This window comes from Lontra canadensis, unplaced genomic scaffold (genome assembly GCF_010015895.1).
Source record: "Lontra canadensis isolate GAN:19392208 unplaced genomic scaffold, GSC_riverotter_1.0 scaffold122, whole genome shotgun sequence".
Lineage (NCBI taxonomy): Eukaryota > Metazoa > Chordata > Mammalia > Carnivora > Mustelidae > Lontra > Lontra canadensis.
This window is the reverse complement of record NW_022631116.1, coordinates 4693825-4718156: the sequence shown is the minus strand read 5'-3', so window position 1 is coordinate 4718156 and position 24332 is coordinate 4693825. Positions and strand designations below refer to the sequence as shown.

At 48.3% G+C, this 24332-nt stretch overlaps 1 protein-coding gene across 2 annotated transcripts in view; it reads left to right on the top strand.

Moving 5' to 3' along the window:
• Positions 1-22219, top strand: part of NT5M (5',3'-nucleotidase, mitochondrial) — a 34823-nt gene extending 12604 nt beyond the window's left edge. The window contains exons 3-5 of one of the 2 annotated variants that reach the window (XM_032841295.1): positions 3375-3435; positions 19779-19911; positions 21477-22219. In XM_032841295.1, the coding sequence (XP_032697186.1) occupies positions 3375-3435; positions 19779-19911; positions 21477-21619 (337 nt within the window). In that variant the 3' untranslated portion in view covers positions 21620-22219. The remainder of the gene's footprint in view (positions 1-3374; positions 3436-19778; positions 19912-21476) is intronic. The other variant, XM_032841296.1, reaches the window with a different exon arrangement.
• The last annotated feature ends 2113 nt before the right edge of the window (positions 22220-24332 follow it).

The following is a 24332-nucleotide window of genomic DNA, read 5'->3' as shown; positions in this document are numbered from 1 at the left end:
GAGCTATTTATTATCTTGATTGTGGAGATCTGTGTTTCCTATGCAACTTATCACATTCTACCTGTGTAGTTTACTGCATGTCAATCACACCTCAGAGAAGCTGTTTAAAAATAATCCGTCCAGGGGCCCCAGTGGCTCAGTCAGTTGAGCGTCTGACTCTTGGGTTTTGGCTCAGGGCATGGTCTCAGAGTTGTGAGATCAAGCCCTGCTTGGGACTCTGCTCAGCACTGAGTCTACTTCAGATTCTCTCTCTTTCTGCCTCCTCCTCTCCCTGCTCACGAGGTCTCTTTCTCTCTCTTGAATAAATAAAAAGAAAATCTCAAAAAAAAAAATCATCAGTCTGGATGCTGGGTGGAGAAAGGCTTGGCGGGGGCAGAATTGGAAGGAGAGAAACCATGAAAGGTGGCAGTCCTTAAGATTGGGGTGGCAACCATGGAGGGAAGTTGATGGAATGAAACACACATTGAGGAAGAACCCATAGATCTGGGGATGGATACTGGGAGTTGGGGGAAGGGTAAGAAAAGCGGTGATCTTTAGGTTTTTTGCTTGAGCAGCTGGCTCTATGTAATAGTGCCATCAACAGGGGAAGGAGCAGGTTTGGGGAGTAGGGAGAACGCCGTGTGCCATTTTGGAAAAACTAAGGGTTAGTGAAATGCCCTCGCAGAGATATTCGGCAGGATATTAAGGACGTAAGCCTGGCCCTTTGGTATAGGGCTGAATGGTGAAGGTAAAGTTGGGGGGGCGCCTTGTGTAAAGCCTTGGATGACACCACGGAGCAGGGAGTGTAGATGAAGAACCCCTGAGTGGTTCTTAAGAATCACCAGGGAGGCCAGGAGATCATGCTGGGGTGGCAGACGACGGGCAGGCGTGCCAGGACAGGAGCTCGCACAGAGGGCAGGCGACTTGAGTGCTGGTGAGCCAGAGAAGGAGAGGGCGGTATGCACTGGCTACAGTGACATGAGGGTCCTTGGTGACAACAGGCACTTTCTGGGGAGTGGAGGGGATGTTGGGGTGGATCGAAGCACACACAGGAGGTGAGGAAGTGGGGTCAGCAGGTGCAGGGCACTTGGTAGATGTCTTGGGAGCAGAGAGATGGGAGGTCACAGGAGCGGGTATGAGGTCAAGGTCGTGTGTGTGTGTGTGTATATGTATGTTCAGAGATGCAAGAGAGCAGCACACGTTTGAATGAGTTGCGGGGAAGAGCAGTCCCAGAAAAGGGAATGCGGCAGGGTAACTCCTCCTTGTGAAGATGGGGGGATGGACTCCAGCGCACGAATGAAGGGCTTGCCTTGACAGCTGAGAGGGATGGCTATTCCTCCGTGCGGCGGAAAGGGAGAAGGAAGATCAGACACAGACGTGGTTCTAGATTCCACCATGAGAAGCCAGGGAGTCTCAGAGCCGAGAAGGTGGCGGTCACGGGTATGGCGCGTGGCTGCTGTGCTGGAGACAAGTAAGGCAATCACACCCTAGGGTCCTGGGGACAGGCTGCCTGGCGATGGCACCCTTGCCTTGGGGTTGTGGTTATGAATTTAAGGTGAAAATGGCCAAACTGGGACGCCTGGGTGGCTCAGTTGGTTAAGCGGCTGCCTTCGGCTCAGGTCATGATCCCAGCGTCCTGGGATCGAGTCCCACATCGGGCTCCTTGCTCGGCAGGGAGCCTGCTTCTCCCTCTGCCTCTGTCTGCCTGTGCTCGCTCACTCTCTCTCCCTCTGTCTCTGACAAATAAATAAATAAAATCTTAAAAAAAAAGAAAAAAGAAAATGGCCAAACTGTTGATGTGAGGGGTTTTTTTTGGTTTGGTTTGGTTTTTGTTTTTTTCCTCCAGCAACATTTTTGGTTGCTTGGGTGCAGGTCGAAGAAGCTGGAGAGTCAGGTTCTTTCTGTTCCCAGTGGAGGGAGAGGAAAACCAGCAGGGGGATGACAGCGGGGCCCCAGGGGCCCCAGGGAGGATGGAGGCATGCTGAGCCTTGGCGGGATGACGGCAGGTAGCAGGGTGGTGACAGCAGGGGGAATGGCCACATGCGGGTGGTCACGGGTGGGGCACGGGCTTCACCGAGTCAGGGATTTTGAAGGACTTGCTGGATGGACTGGGGGGCCGAGGTGGCCCGACCAAACAATGTCGCTGGAGGCTCTTGGTCTCCTCTGGAGAAAGGCTTCATAGGCTATGTTTATGTAGCATGATGAAGGAATGATACTTCGTCAGCCATCTGGAGCCTATCTGGTTGGATCCGGTTTCTCGTGGTTTTGTTTTGGAATGCTGCCTGGACAGGCCTCTGACTTTCCTCCTAGTTGACCATGACGTCCTCTCGGCCGGCCTCCAGGCATCCCATTAAGTCCTAACTGACCACCCACTCTAACGGGAGGAATGGTCTGGAAGTGACAAGGGAGGGCGAGGGAGACCCTTGTGTGTCTGCAGCAGGTGAGGCATGGGGGAAACACAGCTTTGTCTCCAAGGCGCACAGGGGAGGTGGCTTCCTCGTGTGGGGCCAGCTTTCAGTGCAGGCAGGAGGCAAGAGATCAGGGAGGAGAGGCTGAGGACCTAGGTGACCGGCCGCGGGAGGGGACAGTGAGTTGGCAGAGGCCGAGAGAGCTGAGACTTGGGGTAACTAGGAGGCCCGTGCTCTCCGCCGAGGGACCTGGCAGTCTGACGTAGGCAGGACTCTCAGGGGACTAATTTGCCAAAGAGCAAAGGAGCCTGGAAAATCTAGGCTTCCACAGGCCGAGTGCGTGGAGCCGTCCATGGCGGCTTTCTGTGGGTGTTGGGGACCATAGGGCTCTGTTGGTGAGGTTCTGGGGCCTGGGGCCCTCGCAGTCAGCTCCCCCACTGTCGCCAGACTGTGGGAGGGGGTGGTCCTCAGCAGAGCCCTTGCCTATTGTGAGGGAGCTGAGCCTGGCCGAGAGGAGGGGGCTCCTCCTCCCTCCTCCTCTGCCAGAGGGCTTAGCAGGCACACTTGACCAGAAGACTGTCCCTCACGGGGTTCTTTGCTTTGCAATGCACGAGGCCCACAAGTCACTTGCTGTACATCCCTTTCATGCCTCTCTTATGGCAGATGCTCCTTTCTCTCCATATTCCCCCGTTCAGATTCCAGAGAACGCGGGTGCTTCGCCCAGCTAAGCTCGGGCTCTGGCCATGCAGAATTGCCATGCATGGATGCCTGTCCCTGAGAGGCTCACTGGGCCAGAGGAGAGGTCACACGTGGCTGCTCAGGGCTGGGGGACAGGATGTGTCTGGCTGGGAGAGCAGTGTGGGGCAGTGGGTTTTCCTGTTCCAGTACTGGGCACACACCCGGAGGGCCTGACGCCCGCAGAGCAGGGGGGCAGGAGGGCAGGGGAGCAAGGGGGCGAAGGCTGACTCTCCTTCCTCTCTCTCACAGCACCGATGTCTTCATCTGCACGAGCCCCATGAGGACATACAAGTATTGTCCCTACGAAAAGGTAAGATGAGCAGCCTCCTCTCACCTTGACCCCATGTGTTGCGGGTAAGGGGTGCTGGCGCTCAGCACACCCTGGGGGGAGGGGTGCGGACCCTCACAGCACCGCCTGCGGCAGCTGGGGTGGCTTCATTGCTGCCTCTTCTCCCGTCCGTCCCTCCTGTCTGTGCCTCCCTCTCCTCTCCCAAAGACCTTCACTAGCACCAGTCTGACATTCCAGCATGTTCTCTGCAGGGAGCCTGGCGAGGATGCCAGGTTCTCTGGAAGGTGACCATGCCCACGGTAGTGAGCGATCATCTGCGAAGGGCGAGGCAAGGAGAAGACGTGTGGCAGGAGGCACCGGAAGCCACCCAAAGCCAAACCCAGACATTATGCGTGAATTTATTTATGCAAAAGTCTTAACAAAGGTGTAATGGTTACATTGCATTTGGCTCCACACTCATGCCCTCATCTTCATTGAAAAGAAATAGAATTACGTAAAACTGAGGCTTTTATGGAAATTGGGAACCAATTCCATAAATTCCTTGGTGGCCAAGCCCACAGGAAAGGTGTGTTGTCCAGGAGATGGGCATTTGCACCAGAGGTGGGTTCAAGGGAAATGGGAGCAGCCTTCCCAGTCCAGGAAGGCAGGACTGGGGACCCCACAACCTCTCTGCTCTGGGCTGGGGGTGGGTTGGGCAGAGCTCTCTCAGCACAGACCTCTAGGCATGAGTTTTCTCAAGTGTGTTCACATGATCTCTCTCTCTCTCCAACTCCACAAAATGCACAGTCTGCCAACGTTTAATGCCTTTGGTGTGCGTTGACTGGAACGGGGACTCCCCCTTACTCAGTAGTTAAAAGCGGAGTATGGAGAGGTGCTTGGCGGCCTCTGAGTCATCGCATGCTCCCGTGCCCATTTCCTGCGTCTTGTCACGGGAGTTAGCTAAACTCAGGGGAGTTAACGACGTACCATCAGTAAGTGTGGAGTGAGGACTGAGGCTTGGTCCTCCCTGGTCCTAGGTTTCTACTAGAGCAGTGATCTGAACTCAGGTCCCCAGACCAGTGGGATCCACGTCCCCCAGACACTTGATAGAAATGGACGTTCTCTAAACCCTCCTGAGAACGTCTGAGCTGCCCGGTGTGTTTTAACAAGTCCCACAGGTGCACCCTTGAGTGTGAGTGATTGTCAAGCTGGAGCACCTGCTTCTGCTGTGGTTGTAGTGGGGCCAGTGCTTGTTGGGGGAAGAGGGATACGCTGGTTGTCATCCATGCATTTCTGAGGATCCAGGTTCCATCTTTCTGCCCACAAACCCACATGTGCAGTTCAGCCCGGGGCTGCTCTCTGAGCTCCAGACAACTTGAACCTGATGCGTCTGTCACTGGGCTCCTGACGTCCCGGTCCCGTGTCCGTCCCTCCCCTCTCGGTAGACTGGCATTGTCCACCAGCCTCTGAGGCTGAAAGCCAGGGAGCCATCCTGGTGACACCCTTCCTACCCCTCACACCCAGTGCATCAGCAAGTTGTGTGTCCTGCTCAGAGTACCTGGTGTCTGCCTACTTTCTCTCCATCACACCACCTTTGCGTTTCTTCCCAGAACCACTAAGAGAGCCTTCTACACTGCCTGTTCATTTCATTTCCCCCCAGAGCCAGTGAAGGTCTTTCCTAAAGTAGATCATGTCAGCCCCCTACTAGAAAACCTTTTAACAGTTCCCCATTGCACTTAAAATGGAATTTTAAAACATATACATACACACACACAAACTCCTCGCCAAAACCTGCAAAGCCCCTCCCAGCCACCTCTCGCATCATCGGAGTTCCTGATTCAGCCTTCATGATGTTCCATGTTCCTGTTTCTTGAACATGCTTTGTACCCCTAAACCTGTGGGGCCCCTCTGTGTACCTCCTTCCTCCTCATCCCTCGGGCCTCACTCAGCTGCCCCAGCCCCATTTCCTGACCATATCTTAAAGCTTACAGCCTTGCTGTTCCATCCATCAGCCCTTGTTTCCTGTATAAACACTTGAAATGGGTTTGCATCTCTGTCTCTGTCCTGTTACCTGTCTGTCTCCCCAGTGGACTGCAACCCCCACGAAGGCAGCGAGCATGTCTGTCTTGTTGGTCCCGGTGCCGGACATGCTGTCAAATGAATAGATTAATTAGCTCAACAGAGACTTATCAAACATACCTTAGTAAGAATGTTTGCCATTTATCCAATGCCTTTGATGTGCCAAGCTTTATACTTTCCTGATCAGTACAGCAGTTCCCTGTGAAACAGTACCCCTCTGGTCTGATGGAGGAGGAAGGAGGCTGTGAAGGGCAAGGCAGCTGGTCTCCTGGGTCTAGTGATCTACAGGTGGTGGGGCTTCGTCCTGACCCATGCATACCCGAGGCTGCGCCTTGTGCCCCTCCCACGAGCCGCGCATGCTCACTGCCAAGGGTTTGGAGTCCAGTGAACACGCGGGAAGAGGATTCACTTGGGACCCCTAAGATGCAGCAACAGGAATGGCATCCCACCAACTTGAACAAAAGTAGAGTTTATGAGGACGCTGTTGGCTTGCTCAGAGAATCACAGGAGAATCTGAGGGAGCAGCCTCTTGACAAGGAGGTTGGGAGCCAGAGCTGGTAGGCGGTCTCCCCAAACATACGTGCTCGCAGAAGACCACAGCCTAGTTCATTCTCCATCTTCAGGTGTCTCTTCCTGGGATTCACGTTCCCAGGAGGGAGGCTTACCAGCTGAGCTCAGGTCACACTCCCAGCCCTTGGCCAGGGGAGGGTGGGCATCCTGACTGACGTCCTATTAAGGACAGGGATCTTTGCAGAGAAAAATCAAGGGGCTGAAATCAGAGGAAGGGGCGCAGTGATAGTGGATGGTGGATGCCCTGACTGAAGGCGGGGGGAAAAAACAACAAAACCCCAGCTACAGACCTACCACTTAGCATTAGAAACGCTGTTGGCATTTTGAGGTGTTTCTTTCTAGTTTTTCTTTGATGCATATTAAATATAATACATATATTTTAACAAAACTTGAAACTCATGTAGCTTAGCACCCATTTTCTCCTTAATGGAGTTTTAGTCTTTTTTTCTGTCCCCAAATATTCTTCAAAAACTTGATTGCTAAGAGCCGAAGTCATCTTGTACCAACATCTTCATGCGATTATGTCCATAGGACAGATTCCAGGAGATAGAATTCCTGGCTCCCACAAGGAAGGCACATCGTGACACTCTGAAGGGAGGGGCATATACTGTTGTCGCTGTGCTGGTGGCCGGCCGAGCACCCTCCCCACCCAGGGGCCAGACCCGGCCACCAGGTCGGTCAGTGGAGGAAGTGGGACACTGAACAAAGACATGAAGACAGCAAAATGCAGAGTATGTTTGAGGAACTTTGGGTGAATTGTGTTGGCTGGTGGCCCTAGAGCCTGTGGAGATGGGATCAGGTTGGGTTGCAAGTGTCTCTCCCAGCCATGTTTTCACCTCCTCCGACCCACATACATTGGAACTAAGTCAGTGGAGAAGACAGACGGAGGGTGTCTTGTGAAGAGATGAAAATAGCCCCAGCCACCTCCTCTCCCACCATCCACGCACCCTCCCATCCCTAGTAGACATCGTGTCCTTGGCTAGTTGGGGCTGGACGTAGATGGGGGCTGACAATTGTTTTGCCTGGTACCTGTGGTGGGGGAGAATTGGGGCTGGTTCTCAGGACATCAACTGAGGATGGATGTTTTGCTCTCATGGTGATCTCAGTGGGGGCACAAGACCAGACCTCTCACAGAGTTCTTCCCTCTGCTCCTGCCCCCCAGAGCAGCATCAGCCTCGGGCAGCCGAAGTGGGAGTTTTTCTCCTTAGGTGATTCCTCTCGAGACCCAGTCAAAGGACGGAAGCCTAATTGCTAAGAGTTCAGCTTCTTTATTATACCTAAGGAGTCAGACTTAAGTGCTATTCAGTTTATCAGAACCTTCTTTCTGGCTGGAGCTTGCTGACATTTTAAAGCCAAACTGGCTCTGTAGTAGCTAACTCATGAGTTAGTAATATATGCAAGGGCTTCCCCTGTAGTGATCCATTAGCCTTCATAATAGCCCTTTGAAGTAGGTGCTATTATTATCCCCATTCTACAGATGAGGGAACTGAGGCACAGAGAAGTTAAGTCACTTACCCAAGGTTGGCAGCAAGATATGGTGAGTCAGGGTTGGGCAGTCTGGCTCCAGAGCTTGTGCTTTGCACCTCTGTGCTATGCTGACCCCCTTTTCTGATTCCACCTCACTCAGAACTTAGCACAATATTACTAGTTTATCCCCCCAAGAGATTTTTTAAAAATCCATGTTAAATTCTCCATACTTGAGCATGACATTTTACTGTTCCTTTCCCTCATTCCACAAGGTGAGTGATCACAAGGGGGATTAAGCAAGATGCTTGGATGTAACAGTGGGACGTGTTCTTTTCATTTGAAGTCTGGTCTCCTGATGATGTCTTCCAGATGCTGTGTTTGGATTGAAGAATAAATGTTAAACATTTCCACCACATCATCAAGCCTCTTCACTTAAACTCAAGTAAAAAAAATGTAGATAATGAATTAAATTTCATCACACCTTTCACACCAACTTGTCCAACTGCTCCCAGAACTTGAACCTCTTTTAAGACATACACTAAAAGGTGCATCACTTTCTCTTGCCACCAGCAGAAACCATAGATACTTTTAGGAGCAGTGAGAGCCACACTCCAGCCTTCCAGGAACTTCCTCTGGTGGTACCTCCCACTTTGTGTGCTACCCAGTGTCTAAAACTGGGGATGATGCTATGTTTTGGCTCAAACTACTATTTATAAAATAATTGGCAGTTCATGGTAATTGGCATAGGGTTTTTTGGTAAGATGATGGGAAACTTCTGTGGATTAGATAGGCAATCGTTGTACAACATAGGGGATTACTTAAAAAAAAACACTGAAATGTGAAGTCTAAATTGCCGAATTTTATGGTATGTAAATTATATATAAAAATGACTATAAAGTGAAATAAAAGGAAACAGCCTTTTATAGTATAGAAAAGTGATACACTAAAAAAAAAAAAGAGGTCTCAAATAAAACCAGAAATGAGAGAGTTAATGCAACTGTGGTTGATACCACAGAAATACAAAGGATCATAAGAGGCTACTAAGAATAATTATATGCCAACAAATTGGACATTGTAGAAGTGGATACATCCTAGAAACACAACCTTCTAGGACTGAATCATGGTGAAATAGAAGATCTGAACAGACCCGTTACTACCTAGGATATGGAGTCAGGAATCAAAAACTTCCCAACGAATAAAAATCCATGACCAGATTACTTCACTGGAGAATCCTGCCAAACATTCAAAGAAGAATTAATCCCTTTCCTCCTCAAACTCTTCCAAAAAATAGAAGGGGGCTGGAGGGACTCTTCCAAACACATTTATGAAGCATTACCATGATACCCAAACCAGACAAGATAAAAAACAGATAAAATTATATGATTATTTCAATAGGTGCAGAAAAAGCATTTGACAAAGTTCAACATCCATTTTATTATTTATTTGTTTGTTTATTTTAAAAAATTTTTATTTTTTTTGAGAGAGAGAGAGTGTGAGCAGGGGGGCAAGCAAAAACAGATGGAGAGAGAACCTCGAGCAGGCTCCAGATTGAGTTCAGAATCCGATATGGAGGTCAGTCCCACAATCTTGAGATCATGACCTGATCCAAAACCAGGAGTCAGTCGCTCAAGCAGTTGAGCCACCCAGGTGCCCCTGAACATCCATTTTAATTAAAAAACTCTCAACAAAGCAGATACAGAGGGAACGTACCTCAACTTAATAAAGGTCATACATGATAAATGCACAACTAATATTATATTTAATGGTGAACAACTGAAAGCTTTTCCTCTAAGATCAGGAACAAGACAAGGATGTCTACTCCTAGAAGAAGAATAGGTGGTAAGCTCCTTGACATAGCTCTTGGCAGTGGTTTGAACCTGACACCAAAACAAAACAAAAGCAACAAAAGCAAAAACAAACTAATGGGACCACATCAAACTAAACATCTTCTGCACAGCAAAGGAAACCATCAACAAAATGAAAAGGCAACCTCCTCAATGAGAGGAAATCATTACATATCCTATATCTGATAAGGGGCTTATATCCAAAATACATAAAGAACTCATACCACTTAATAGCAAAAACCACACAACCCCAAAACCAAACAATCCGAGTAAAAACTGGGCAAAGGATCTGAGTAGACATTTTCCAAAGAAGGTATATAGAGGCCAACAGGTACATGAAAAGAAGCTCAACATCACTAATTATCAGGGGAATGCAAATAAAACCACAATGAGGTGCCACCTCACGCCTCTTAGTTTGGCTGTTATCAGAAAGGCAAGCAGTAACAAGTGTTGGTGAGGATAAGGAGGAAAAGGAACTATTGTGCACTGTTGGTGGGAATATAAGTTGATGTAGCCACTGTGGAAAACAGAATGAAGGTTCCTCAACTTATTAAAAATAAAACTACCATATGATCCTGCAATTTTACTTCTGGGTATTTATTCAAAGAAAACAAAAACACTAATTTGAAAAGATATATGCACCTCTCTGTGTACTGCAGCATTATCTACAATAGCCAAGCTATGGAAACAACCTAAGATGGATGAATGGATAAAGAAATTTCGTTATTATCTGCAGAGGAATGTGATTTCATCCATAAAAAAGAATGGAATCTTGCCATTTGTGACAACATGGATGGACCTCGAGGGTATTATGCTGAGTGAAATGACAAACGGAGAAAGACAAATACTGTTTGATGTCTTATATGTGGAATCTGAAAACAAACAAACAAACAAACAAATGGGTTCCTGGGTGGCTCAGATGGTCAAACATCTGCCTTCAGCTCAGGTCATGATCTCCAGGTCCTAGGATCAAGCCTCATGCTAGGCTCTCCGCTCAGTGGGGAGTCTGCTTCTCCCACTCCCTCTGTCTCTATCCGGCCTGTGCTCAAATAAAATCTTAAAAAAAAAAAAAAGATAATAAAAACAAACAATAAAACAAAAGAAAAAAACCCAAACTTATAAATGCAGAGAACAGATTGGCAGTTGTTGGAGGTTGGAGGTGAGGGGTGGGAGAAATGGATGAACTGTTTGTTTTATTTTAATTAAATAAAAATTTAAAAATATAATAGAACTGCAAAAGGAAATAGATAAATTCATAATTCTTACAGAGACTTTAATATGCCTGTTTTAATAGGTGGTAGAGTACACAGACATCCCCCACCCCCAAAAATCAGTCGGGATGTAGAAGCCTTGAACAAGCATTGGCAACCAGCTTGACTAAGTTGGCATTTATATAACACCTCACATAACAGTAGATACCTGTTCTAGTCCAGTGCACACAGAACATTTAGCAAGATAAGCCATGTTTCGGTATAGCGGATATGCGAAAAGCCCTTGAGCTGTATACTTTAAATAAGTAGATTTTATGGTATATGAATTATATCTAAAGAAATTTGGCCATTCAAATGGCTGATAGTTCCAAAACCAACCAAATGCCCCATCTCTGCTTTAGGAAGATAGGTGGTTATCACTGCGTCACAGGTTCTGTGGTCACCCAAGAGGAGGAGGCTAGGGTCAGCTTCTTGGGGAGAAGAAGAATTAAGTTGAGTCATGGAGATGAGAAGACAAAGAAGTGGGAGAGCGAGCTCTGAGTGGTGGGAACAGCATGCACAAAGGCAAAGAGGAATTCCAGGGATCTTGGTGTGGGTATGGGGTGTGCAGGGGTAAGGACAGAGAGGGATGGGAAGGAGATGGGGCTGGCGGGGGTGGGCAGTTGGGTTGAGAGGGGAGAGGCTAGAAATGAGACTCAGAGTCAGGGCCTTTGGTAATCAAGAGTTTGTACTTCAGGCCACAGGATCTGAGAGGCTTTTGAAGGATATTTATGCAAAGCTGTTGTAATGGGTGTCTTTGAACACTCACTGCAGTGGTATAGGGGGTTCATCGGGGAAGCCACATAGAACTTGCTGCGGTGACCCAGATGGGCTATAAGGAGGACCCAAGCCAAGACAGTGACAATGACCCACGCAGACTTAACTGTTACCGTGGGGATGACTTGAGAGTCTTCTTACACCCATGGGAAACAGTGAACACCCTAGAGACAAATGGGCTGTAGAGGTGAATAGAAAGCTCCCTGAAAGCAAAAACCTACAGTGAACTTACACATACATAGAGCCCTTAACTTTATTAAGAAAGAAATTACACTTCAAGTGCTTTTTTTTTCTTTGCTATTAGGGATAATTGTTTAAAAATTATAATAATTAGTATTAGGTAAATGTTTGCATTTTCAGATATGGCTGATGGAAGTAAATACAAAACCTTTCTGGGTGGCAATTTAGCAGAGATCTCAGATGCCTTAACATTTGCCTTTATTGCTGTATTTTTTGCATTGTTTATTAAGATATAATTGAAACTCAACAAATTTACTTCCTTAAAGGGTAATCACCACCACAGTCAAGATAGAGAAAACGCCCAGCACACCAAAATGCTTCCTCTCGGGCCCCAGTCATAGGGGGACCTACACTGTTGTGAGTTTTGCTTTTAGGAGGTTTGCCAGGTTCTCACAGTAAAGCTCAGAGAAAAAGAAATCCCCTTGTGCTTCCAGCAAGGGGAAGAAAAAGTAACTATTTTGAAATATGCCAGGATATTCTGTTCTTCTTAACAAGGCCTGCCTGCAAGAAAAACTTTTAAAAAAGTCTAAATTGCTGCAATTTCATCAGAACTTACCTGACCTTTCCTCCACCCCATTTAGCTATCCTATCCCACTTAAGAGGGAAGTACTGTGAAACACAGGTGAACCTCAGAATCCAGGGGCATGGGCTCATGGACAGACTGAGGCCTCCTCACAGGACTAGAGAACACTGCCCCTTCCCCCACACCTCACCACCACATTGCTAAAGGCCTGTTCACTACAGTTCCTTTTACGTAATATATCCTGTGTGGCTTTCAGGAAAAGTTACAAGGCATACTAAAAGGCAAAGAACAGAGTTTGTAGAGAGAGCAAACAAGTCTAAGAAAGAATAAAAAATGCTGGAGATGGAAACACTGTAACAGAAATGAAGAATGCCTTTGATGTTCTTGTTAGACTGGACACAGCTGAGGAAAGAATCTCTGAGCTGGAGGATATCCTGGTAGAAACTTTGTAACTGAAAAGCAAATGGGGAAAGGAGTATAAGAAACCAAAACTAAAACTCCAAAGTATCCAAGAACCATGGGAAGGTATAACATACATGTAATAGGAATACCAGAAGGAGAAGAAAAAGAGATAGGAACAGAATACTTGAAGCAATAAGACAGAATTTTTCACCAAATGAGTATCAGATACCAAAGCACAGATCCAGAAAACTTAGAGAACACCCAGCAGGATGAATAGGAAAAGCAAAACAAAACAACCCATACCTAAGCATATCATATTCAAACTACAGAAATCAAAGATGAAGACAAAACCTTGAAAGAAGCCAGAGGAATAAAAATCCTTAGTTGTAGAGGAACAAATATAAGAATTTTATCTGAGTTCTGCTCAGAAATCATGCAAACAAGAAGAGAGTAGAGTGAAATATTTAAAGCATTGAGAGGAAAAAACCCAACCAAACTATAGTTCTTTCTCCAGGAAAATGCTCTTTCAAAAGTGAAATAGAGGGGCGCCTGGGTGGCTCAGTCATTGAGCGTCTGCCTTCAGCTCACGTCATGATCCTGGGGTCCTGGGATTGAGCCCAGGGGCTCCCTGCTCAGCGGGGAGTCTGCTTCTCCCTCTCCCACTCCCCCTGCTTGTGTTCCTTCTCTTGCTGTGTATCTGTTAAATAAATAAGTAAAATCTTTTTTTTTTTTAAAAAGTGAAGGAGAAATAAAGATGTTCTTGGACTTTCAAAAATAAATTGTCCATAGACCTGTCTTGCATGAAATTTAAAAGAAATTCTTCAGAGAGAAGAGAAATGATATGTCAAAAATTCAAATCTACATCAAGGAGGAAAGAGCATTAGAGAATAAATGAAGGTAAAATAAACATTTTCATTTTTAGTTCATCTAACAGTTTTTTCAGAATAGCATTAGCAACAATGTATTTGATGATTATAACTTCTGTGCAAGTGAAATGAATTGCAGCAATGATATATACATGGGATGGGAGGGAGAAACTAGGAATCTGTTGCTATTTTAATGTACTTTCACTGTCTGTGAAGCAGCACACTGTGTTTTTGAAAATGGCCTTGGGTTAGTTGTAAATGTATACTTCAAACTCTGGGCCAACCACTCAGAAAAGTAAAAAAAGAAACAGTTCATGATTCTTGATATGCAAAGAAAGGGTAGAAAGTGGGATCATATAAAATACTCAATTAAAATAATAAAAGGCAGAAAAGACTGGAAGATAGAAGGGCAGAGTCAAAAATGGTAACAAATACAGCAGATATTAATCCAACTATATCAATAATCATTTTAAACATCCATGGTCTAAATGGTCTAAATTAAAAGATTTTGATAGTGGATCAAAAAACCAAGACCCACATTTATGCTGTCTGCAAGAAACACAGTTTAAATGTATAGACATAGACAGATTGAAATTATATAGATAGAGAAAGAGATATCATGCTAACACTGTCAAAAGAAAGTGAGAGTAGCTATATGAACTTGAGACAGAACAGAGTTCAGGCCAAAGAAAATTATTATGGATAAATAAAGGCATTATATAATGATAAAGGTGTTAGTTCTCCAAGAAGACATGCTAATCCTTAAAGTGTAAAGTGTATCCATTTAACAACAGTGTCAAAATATGTGAGGCAAAAACTGATAGAACTTCAGGAGAATTTGATGAATTTACTATTACAGTTGTAGACTTCAACATCCCTTTATCAGAAATGGACAGATCCAGAAGGTAGAAAATCAGTAAAGATATGGTTGGATTCAATAATGCCATCAATCAACTAGATATGATTGACATTTATAGACTACTTTATCTAACAACAGCAGAACACACTGTCTTCTCAAGCTCACGTGGCACCATCATCCATCAAGGTTGACCACATTCTGAGCCACAAAACACACCTTACAAATTTAAATAATAGAAATCATACATGTGTTCTCAAACAAGACACCAGTAATAGAAAGATAGCTGGAAAATCCAAAAATTCCTGGAGATTAAACAACACACTTAAAAATAACACATGGTTCAAAGAAGGAGCTCAGTAGAAAATAAGACAAGTATCTAGAACTAAGTGAAAATGAAAACAACTTATCAAAGTTCGTGGGGTGCAGTGAAAGCAGTGCTTAGTGGACAATGTATAGCAAAGTCTGGATGACCTTGGACATGATGATGGCTTTTTAGATACAACACCAAAGGAACAAGTTATGAAATAAATCATCGATAAGCTGAGCTTCATTAAAATGAAAAACCTCTGCTTTGCCAAATATGATGTCAAGAGAATGAGAAGACAGGTCACAGACTGGGAGAAAATATTGGTAAGAGACAACTGACAGGCAACTGTTACCTAAGATATACAAAGCGTTCTGAAAATGACAAGGCAATGGACAGCCTGATGAAAAAGTGGTCTTAAGACCTAAACAGTCACCTTATCAAAGAGGATTTACAGATGGTAAAGAAGCACACATAACAGTGTTCAATATCCTATGTCTTAGGTAATTGCAAATTAAAACAACAGTGAGATGCTACTGTGCACTTATTAGAATGGCCAAAATCCAGGACACTGACAACACCAAATGCTGGAGAGGATGTGGAACAACAGGAACTGTCCCTCATTGCTGGTGGGAATGCAAAATGGTGGAGCCACTTGGGAAGATAGTTTGGCACATCCTTGCAAGACTAAACCTGCTCTTAACTGCATGATCTGCTAATCACACTCCTTGGTATTTATCCAGTTAAGTTGAAAATGTGTGTCCACTCAAAACCCTGTATACAGATGTGTATAGAAGCTTTTTCCATGATAGCTAAGACTTGGAAGCAACCAAGGTATCCGGCATGGGTAAATTAACTGTGGTACGCCCAGGTAGTGAACTATTTTCAACACTAAAAAGAAATGCACCCTCAAGCCATTAAAAGACATGGAGGAACCTAAATGTATATTACTAAATGAAAGAAGCCCATCTGAAGAAGCTATAATACTGTATGATTCCAGTTATATGACATTCTGGAAAGTGCAAAACTATGGAGGCAGTAAAAAGATCAGTGGTTGCCAGAGACTAGTGGGGAGGGAGGGATGAATAAATGGAGAGCAGAGGATTTTCCAATTAGTGAAATTATTCATGGCGGATGCATGTCCTTTTATCTCTGTCCAAACCCAAAGAATGTACAACACTGAGAGGGAACCCTCATATGAATTATGGACTTTGGGTGATAACAATGTGTCAGTGTAGGTTCCTTGAGTGTAACAAATGCCCCACCCTGTTGTTGGAGGTCAGTAAGGGGGAAGTTGTATATATTTGGGGATAAGAATTATATGGGAACTCTCTGTACTTTGTGCTCAGTTGCTGTGAACCTGAAACCGCTCTAAAAAATAAAATTTAAAAAATAATGTGTGTTTGTGTCTTTTTCAATCAGTCTTTTTCCCTGTACCTTCCCTTTCTGGGTATTGTTGGTATGAGTGAGCTACTGATGTGTTCTCCATTGCTATAGTTTTGCCTTTTACACAGTGTCATATAGTATAGACTCATACAGTCTGTCCCTGGCTTTCATTTAAAGACATAATATTTTTGAGATTCATTCATTGTTGCTGCATATATCAGTAGCACATTCCTTTTTATTGCTGAATATAATTCTACTGTATGACCATATCATCATTTGTTTATCTGCTAGTGGATGGACATTTGGGGGTGTTCCCTGCTTTTGGCTTTTATGAATAAAGTTGCTATAAACATTCAGGTCCACGTCTTTGGGTGGATGTATGCTTTCATTTCTCTAGGGCAGATAGAGTGGGATTGGCTGGCTTGATAGATGATAGATGATAGATGATAGATGTGTGTTTAGTTTTTAAAGTAACTGTCAAGCTGATGTTAAAAGAAACTGTCCCATCTTGCATGCCCACCAGCAGGGCATGGGATGTCTAGCTGCTTCACATTTTTAAAAAAGATTTTATTTATTTTTTTGACAGAAAGAGCACAAGTAGGTAGAGCAGCAGGCAGAGGGAGAGGGAGAAGCAGGCTCTCTGCCAAGAAGGGAGCCTGATGCGGGACTTGATCCCTGACCCTGGGATCATGACCATGACCTCAGCAGCTTAACTGACTGAGCCACCCAGGCACCTGCTGCTTCTCATTCTTATGTGCACTTAGTATTATCAGTCTTCTTTACTGCAGCTGTTTTAGTGGGTTCCTCATGATATTTCACTGTGGTTTTGATTTGTGTTTCCCTAATGACTAGTGATGTTGATCATCTCTTATGGGCTTATTTGTCCTTTTTGATAAAGGGTTCACATTTTTTAAAAAATATTTTATTTATTTATTTGACAGAGTGAGAGAGAGAGATCACAAGTAGGCAGAGAGGCAGGCAAAGAGAGAGGGGGAAGCAGGCTCCCCACTGAGCAGAGAGCCCGATGTGGGGCTCGATACCAGGACCCTGGGATCATGACCTGAGCTGAAGGCAGAGGCTTAACCCACTGAGCCACCCAGGCGCCCCAAAGGGTTCACATTTTTGACTGATTTTTCACTGGGCTGTTTGTCTTAGTTTCAGTGGGGGAAAATCTTTATTCTAGATACAAGTCCTTTGTCAGATAATGGGGTTTTTGTGGCTTGTCTTTTCATTTTCTTAACCATGGCCTTTGAAGAGCAGCATTTATAATTTTGGGTTTTATATTTAGGTTACGGTCCATTTTGAGTTAATTTTTTTACATGGTAGGAGTTAAAAATAGACGTTTTAATGTGTGTGGTTTTATGGGTTTTTTTGTTTGTTTTTTGTTTTTTGTTTTTTGGCCCAGGGATACCCAACTGTTCTTCTGTTGGAAAGCCTCCCCTTTCTCTATTGAATTACCTTGACATCTTTGGGTCTGTTTCTTAAATATATTCTGTTCCTTTGATCTAAATGCCTATCCTTTTGTGAGAACCACTCTTTCTCGGTTACTGTAGTTTTATAGTGACTTTCTAAAAAGATTTTACCTGTTTATTTGAGAGAGAGTGATAGACAGCAGAAGTGGGGCGGCGGTGGGGCGGGAGGAGCAGAGGGAGATGGAGAAACAGACTCCCCGCTGAGCAAAGAGCCAGATTCCTGAGCTTGATCCTGGGACTCCAGGACCTGACCTGAGCCAAAGGCAGACGCTTACCTGACTGAGCGACCCAGGTGCCCCTTTATAGCAACTCTTGAAAACAGTGGGAATTCTCCAGCTTTATTCTTCATTTAAAAAATTGTCAGGGCACCTAAGTGGCTCTGTCGGTTAAGCATCCAACTCTTGGTTTCAGCTCCGATCATGATCTCAGGGTCAGGGGATCCAGCTCCACATCGGGCTCCGCGCTCACCCCAGAGTGTGCAGGAAATTATCTTCCTCTCCCTCTCCCTCTGCTCCTCCCCCTGCTCACACTCTCTTTCTCTATATAATAAATAAATAAAATCTCCAAAAAAAATAAATGTTTGATGATTGTGGCGAAGTGCATACAACATGGAATGTATCATCTGAACTATTTCTAAGTGTGTAATCATCTTATTTCATATTTTTGGTGCTATTATAAAAGGTATTATTTCCTTCATCTCAGTATCCAAATGCATAGAAATATAAGTGGTTATTGTGTGTTGACATTGTATCCAGCCACACACACACACACACACACACCCCATATCTTCTTTTTCCATTCATCTGTTGATAGACATCTGGACTCTTTCCATATTTTAGCTCTTGTGGACATCACTGCTATAAACGTTGGGGAGCAAGTGCCCCCTCGGATCACTATGTTTGAATCCTTTGGATAAATACCTAGTTGTGCAATTTCTGGGTCGTAGGGTAGCTCTATTTTTAACCTTTTGAGGAACCTCCTTCATATGGTTTTCCAGAGTGTCTGCACCAGCTTGCATTCCCACCAGCAGTGTTAGGGGGGTTCCCCTTTCTCTGCATCCTCGCCAGTATCTCTTGTTTCCCGACTTATTAATTTTAGCCATTCTGACTGGTGTGAATTGGTATCTCATTGTGGTTTTGATTTGTATTTCCCTGATGGAGTGATGTGGAACATTTTCTCATGTGTTTGTTGACCATTTGTGTGTCTTCTTTGAAGAAAAGACCTTATCAAAGTCAGCACCCAAAAAACCAAAAAATCCAATCAAGAAATGGGCAGAAGACATGGGTTTCATATCTCACAGACAAAGGGGCCCACAAGAAATTGGGAATTAAGAAAACAGCCAGTCCTTGGCCATAGGCAGTTTGTGAAATGGAGCTCTAATAGATAACCTGGCTGACTTAGAACAAGGGGTCTCTCTCCACAAGGCCTGCGAGGCCCCACGGGACCTGGCCTGCCCCCCGCCTCTCTCTTTTCTCCTGCTCCTCTGTTCTCTGCACTCCAGCCACTCAGATAAACACCAAAGTGTGTTCCTGCCCTGCACTGTTTGCATTTGTTGTTCTCTCTTTGTGGAACTTTCTAGACCTTTAATACCCAGTCTCCGCCGTGTCATGCCCAGTCAATGGCAGGTGTCCCTTCTTAGAGAGGCCTCCTGTCACCTCCCTCTGTCAGAGCTCCTGGGTGTATTCCTTCGGAGCCCTCATCCCACCTGAACTTGGTTATCTGTTTCTGTGCCGTGTCTCCTGCATTTAGAGCGTGGACTGTGTGAGAGCATCTCTCCCACACACCATAGGCTCCCATGTCCAAGTGGATGCCCAGTAGGCACTACTGCATAAGGACGGAATGCAGAGAGCTCTGCCTGCTGTGTTGGCTGTGTGACGCTTAGATATGGTGATGGGTGGTGGTGAGTGTTTGCGGAGTAGATATGCTGGAAACACGGACCCCAGGCCATGACTGCCTCCCACCACGCTGCCCCACGCTGCTGGGCGGCAGTCTCCTTTGTGTCATTTGATGAACTGCTTCAATGTGTCTTCGAGCTCTGTCCCCCCTTGCCTCTGTCCCTGGAGCCCAACAGAGTGCATACACATGGGGAATGGAGGAGGCACTCCTGGCATGAGTGTTGGATTGTGTAGACCAGGCCTGGGCAGACGGTGCCATGTAGGACTGGAGCTGTGGGGACATGGACAAGTCACAGCATCTCCAGAGTGTCTGTTTGCTCTGCTGCCAGTGGGATCATCACAGATCCTAGACAGCGGCCCTTCTTCCTGGAGAAAGCCTGGCTGGGCCCCCGCTCCCTCTGCGTCCAGGTTTGATGGCACTCTCTTCTCCCCCTACCTGTTTGTGTTCCAGTATGCCTGGGTGGAGAAGCACTTTGGCCCTGACTTTCTGGATCACGTCGTGCTGGCCGCAGACAAGACCGTGGTCTCTGCCGACCTTCTCATAGACGACCGGCCAGACATCACAGGCAAGTGGCCTGCGGCAGGTGAGGAGCGAGCATGGAGCTGAGAGCCGCCGGGACAAACAGCACATGGGGCTGGCCTCATGGCCCCGTCCTGGGTGGTCCCCACTTGGTTACCAGCAGCGTAGTGGGCCTCCAGCCTTCAGCCCAGCACTGACCACCTTCCCTACCAGGAAGACAAGGCTGTTCTCAGCATCCAGCCTTGGGAGGGGTGCTCCTAGGAGTCAGAAGAAGCAGGTCCTAGCTCCTGGGGTAACTCATTGGGTGGCCTGGGATGAGTCCCTTTATATCTCTAGGCCTTGCCTTTCTTATGTAAAATGAGGGCCAGACTGGCTTCCAAACGTTTGTTTTTAGCCTCAAAGCCATTTTCCCCCCAAGAACAATTTGGAGTGAACCTACTGTATAAAATGGAAATGCAAAGCATCATTTAAAAAAAATGTTTTTTTAATTTTATTATTTATTTGACAGAGATCACAAGTAGGCAGAGAGGCAGGCAGAGAGAGAGGAAGGGAAGCAGGCTCCCCGCTGAGCAGAGAGCCTAATGCGGGGCTCGATCCCAGGACCCTGGGCTCATGACCTGAGCTGAAGGCAGAGGCTTAACCCACTGAGCCACCCAGGCGCCCCCAAAGCATCATTTCTTTAGTTGAAGGTGGTTTTGGAATTGTATTTATCCCTTTTGCTTATAGGTGACTCCTTCCCAACAAACAAACAAACAAACAAACAAAACTTAAACTGACTTAGAAAGGAAAGGGGAAATTTATCAGCGCACCTACCTGGCAAGGTGACGTAGGAAGGCTTTGGGCACGATGAATCTAGGGGCTCAAACAACATCAGTCCAAATTCAGTTTCTTTGTCTCCCAACTCTGCTCTGGTTTCTTTGTACGCTGGCCAGCTCTCTCCTCTCGGCAGCCATCAGCAGATTTGGGGGTAAATCCTATTCTTTTGGACACCTCAGTGGAAGATTCCAGAATATTGCTTCCCTAATGGCTTTTGGAAACATGTCCATCTCTGCACTAGTCACAGTGTCCAGAGGGGAGAATTCATGGGTGTGCCCACTTGTGACCTCCCAAACCACGTGGTTTCACAAGGAGAGTCAGAGCACATGGGGGGCACAGGGCCCTGAGCCGCTTCTATGTCCAGCCACGGGGATTGGGATGGGGGCGGGGATGGGGGCGGGGGGTCAGGCCAGAACGAGAGGTGCAGGAGCAGCCCCGGCTTGCCAGTGTAGACAGGTGGACATGAGGGATGGGAGCTTAGGGGGGCTCGTGGGGCTCATGGCCAAGAGCCGGGAAGCTGTGGGAGCTGGCCCTGGCTGGGGTGGGAAGGCTGAGCCCGCCAGAGGGGACGGGCCGGGCATCAGCGGGGCTCAGCCTCTGATGCTGGCCGCCATGGTGGCTGGCACAGAGGTCCCCGTGCGCTGTGCCTCTGCTGGGTACAGCCCTCCCCCACGCCCCGTGCTTCCCATGGGCCAGCTTGCGTACTCTGGGCCACCTGCCACAAGACAGGTGCCAGCTCAGTCACCACTTTCATGATGGGGAAGAGGACACGTTGGTACTCTGGGTACTGAAACGCTGCTTTCCCACCCACAGGGGCCGAGCCAAACCCCAGCTGGGAGCACATCCTCTTCACGGCCTGCCACAACCGGCACGTGCAGCTGCAGCCCCCCGGCCGCAGGCTGCAGTCATGGGCAGACGACTGGAAGGCCATTCTGGACAGCAAGCGGCCCCGCTGAGCTGAACTGTGCTCTGGGCTTCTCCAGGGGGCCCTGGACCTCAGGGCTCCCAGCTCAGGGCCCCAGTGGGGGTGGGGGCGCCTAGGGCTCTGGCCCCGGGGTGGCGGGGGGGCTCCCTTTCACATGGCCCAGGCCCACTGCATGTCTCCCCTCTCTCCCCAGCCCTGCCAGGCCTTAAACTGATCTTGGGGCAGGGCTGGCTCGCCCAAGGGCCCTGGACAAGACACGTCCAGCCAGGCAGCTCAGGCCGACCTCAGGCCATGGCCAGGCTGGGACTAGGGGCTCCAGACCTCAAGGAGCGGAGGGCCGGCAGGCCTCCCCCCGTCCCTCAGGGAAGTCCCCCCATCTGCGGCCCCTCGGCCAGGGAGCCAGCAGTGAGGTGCTTCCGGGGTGAGAGGGCTACAAGCAGGAGCAGATGGGACGAGCCCTCACATTCTGGGCCACGGCCCCTTCCTCCCCTGCCCTCCCACCCGGTCTCCGTTCCCCCCGGGGGCCCACCATGGATTCAGCAAACACTTCCTGAGTTCTAGGGCATGCCAGGCTCTGTGCTGGCACCACAGGCTGCCCTGCCTTGGACCCGCTCAGAAGTTTCTCGTACCCGTGTCCGGGGGGCCTTGCTCTGAGTCCAGCAGTCAGCAGCCTTGAACATTTGTCAAAAGCTGGCAAAATAAATGGGTTTCAAGTGTTGCCCCATAACGTGACCCCCTCTAGTCCCTGCCCTGACATCCTCTGGCATCTGGCCCCCGGGCACTGTGCTGCACATCTTGTAAGTACTTGGGTGGCCCCCTGCACCCCTGAGGGGGCTGAGCAAGGTGCGGCCTCACCGCCCACTTCGCCACGGGTGCTGCGGGGGACCGAGGAGGAAGCGGCTGAAGGAGGAGCTGGCGGCCATGGTGGTCCCCTGGGTAGGCCCCCTACCACGCTGACCTGTCCCCCCCCACCAACATGCCTCCTTCCCATGCATGCCCCGCCCTCCAGCCTCCAGCCCCTCCTGCCCTGCCTGGTTCAGAGCCGGGCCCCCACTCTCTGCTCCCCTCCTACACCAAGATCTTCCTGAGATCCCAGGAGCTGTGTGGGGAGGGGGCCGGGTGATGTTATTCTCTTCCTTTTGTTCTTTCCTGCCTCTCTTCTCGGCCCACTGGCAAGTGGCAACTCGAACCCATCCTCACCTCCCCAGGCTTTCAGGCCTTCGCCCTGCCACCCCCCTGCTGCTCCCTTGCTATCCTCCCCATCATTGCCCTGCAGAGAACCCCTAACTGTCCCATCACGGGCACACTTGGGCTGCCCCAGCAGGTGGTGTCTCTGGTGACATCAAGAGAAAGTCTCCGAGGCTCGGGCTGGCTGACCGTCTTGGCTCTGTGGCTCTCGGGCCAGCCTGGCCATCCTGATGGGGAGGAAGCACCATCTGCTGGGTCAAAGGCAGTCTTCCGTGGCGCGGCCCCACCTTGGCCCCATGTGGGCTGTATCCCTCCGGTGGTGGCGAGGGGCTCTACAGGTCCCCACCTACGAGGAGTGTATTTGGGGTTGCGTCATCTGACCAAGCTGGGCAGCGTCTGGGGCGGTTCTGGAGGTCTTGGCCAGCCTGAGGCTCTGGGAAGAACTTAGACCCGGAGGGCTGGCTCCCAGCTGCTTCCCGGAGACCCTCCATTGCTGCTCACTCGAGGACCAGGCCACTGTCTAAGAGCCGCGAGACGGTGTCACCTGCATGATGTACTTTCTGCCTGTGCCTGTGGCTTGTGGTCTCCAGCCCGAGTCGAGGGCAGAGGCCTGCCCACTGAGCCTTCATGCCCTCTCCTAAGATTCTCCCCTGCTTGGTGGTCGGGCAGAGACCCCCTGGGATTCCGCGGCCCGGGACTGGCAGGGCATCACAGCTGCTGGCTTGGCAAGATCCACCGTCTCCCTGGACTTGACCTTCTGGCTGGGAGGAGGACCCGCAGAGCACCTGCTGCTCGTGGGGTTGGGCTAGCTCAAGGCCACTGCAGTGGACCAGACCCAGCTAGCCCAGTGCCCTCAAAACAAAAAAGCCACTTGCTCATTTCTGTCCTGGGGCCTCGTTCTGCTGAACGGACGGAAACGTAACCCCATCAGGCTTTTCTCAACCACATCTGAGATTCTCCGGGGAGTGGCCCCAGCATGGAGTGGTGGGCGTGTTTGGATGTGGGGACACTTTTCTCGGTGTAGTGATGGCAGTGGTGAAGGGAACCCCCTCCTCATCCTCGTTCTGGTGTCAATGGACCCATGGGTGCTGGCACTGCTGGCATCGCCCGTCTCCCCGAAGTCAGCTTTAGGGCCCCGTGTCTGGGGGATGGGCCACCTCGGTCACAGGGAGACAGTTGCCCCGACTGTACCCTGCTGAGGACAGGGAGACCCCTTTGCCTGCTCACCTCCTGCAGCTTTTCCTTCCCCTGCTCCTGGCTCCTAGAGAGAGATCTAGGGCCATGGGCTTGCAGAGGGGTGGGGTGGGAGTCCAGGTCACAGAGCCTCCTCTCAGGGTCTCCCTCCCCTGCATCTGCCAGCCCCTGCTGTCCGCTCCCAGCCCGTGGGGGGCCTGATTCTAGGTCTGCTCCTCATGGAGCTACGGCAAGGGCACAGTGCTCCGAGTCTTCCAGAGCCTTCCCTCTTCAGCTGATGGGCACTAGGAGCTTTAAAGGCCAGTCTAAAAACTCCAGAGCTACACACGGCCGAATCCATTCTTTGCTCCTCGACTCACTCG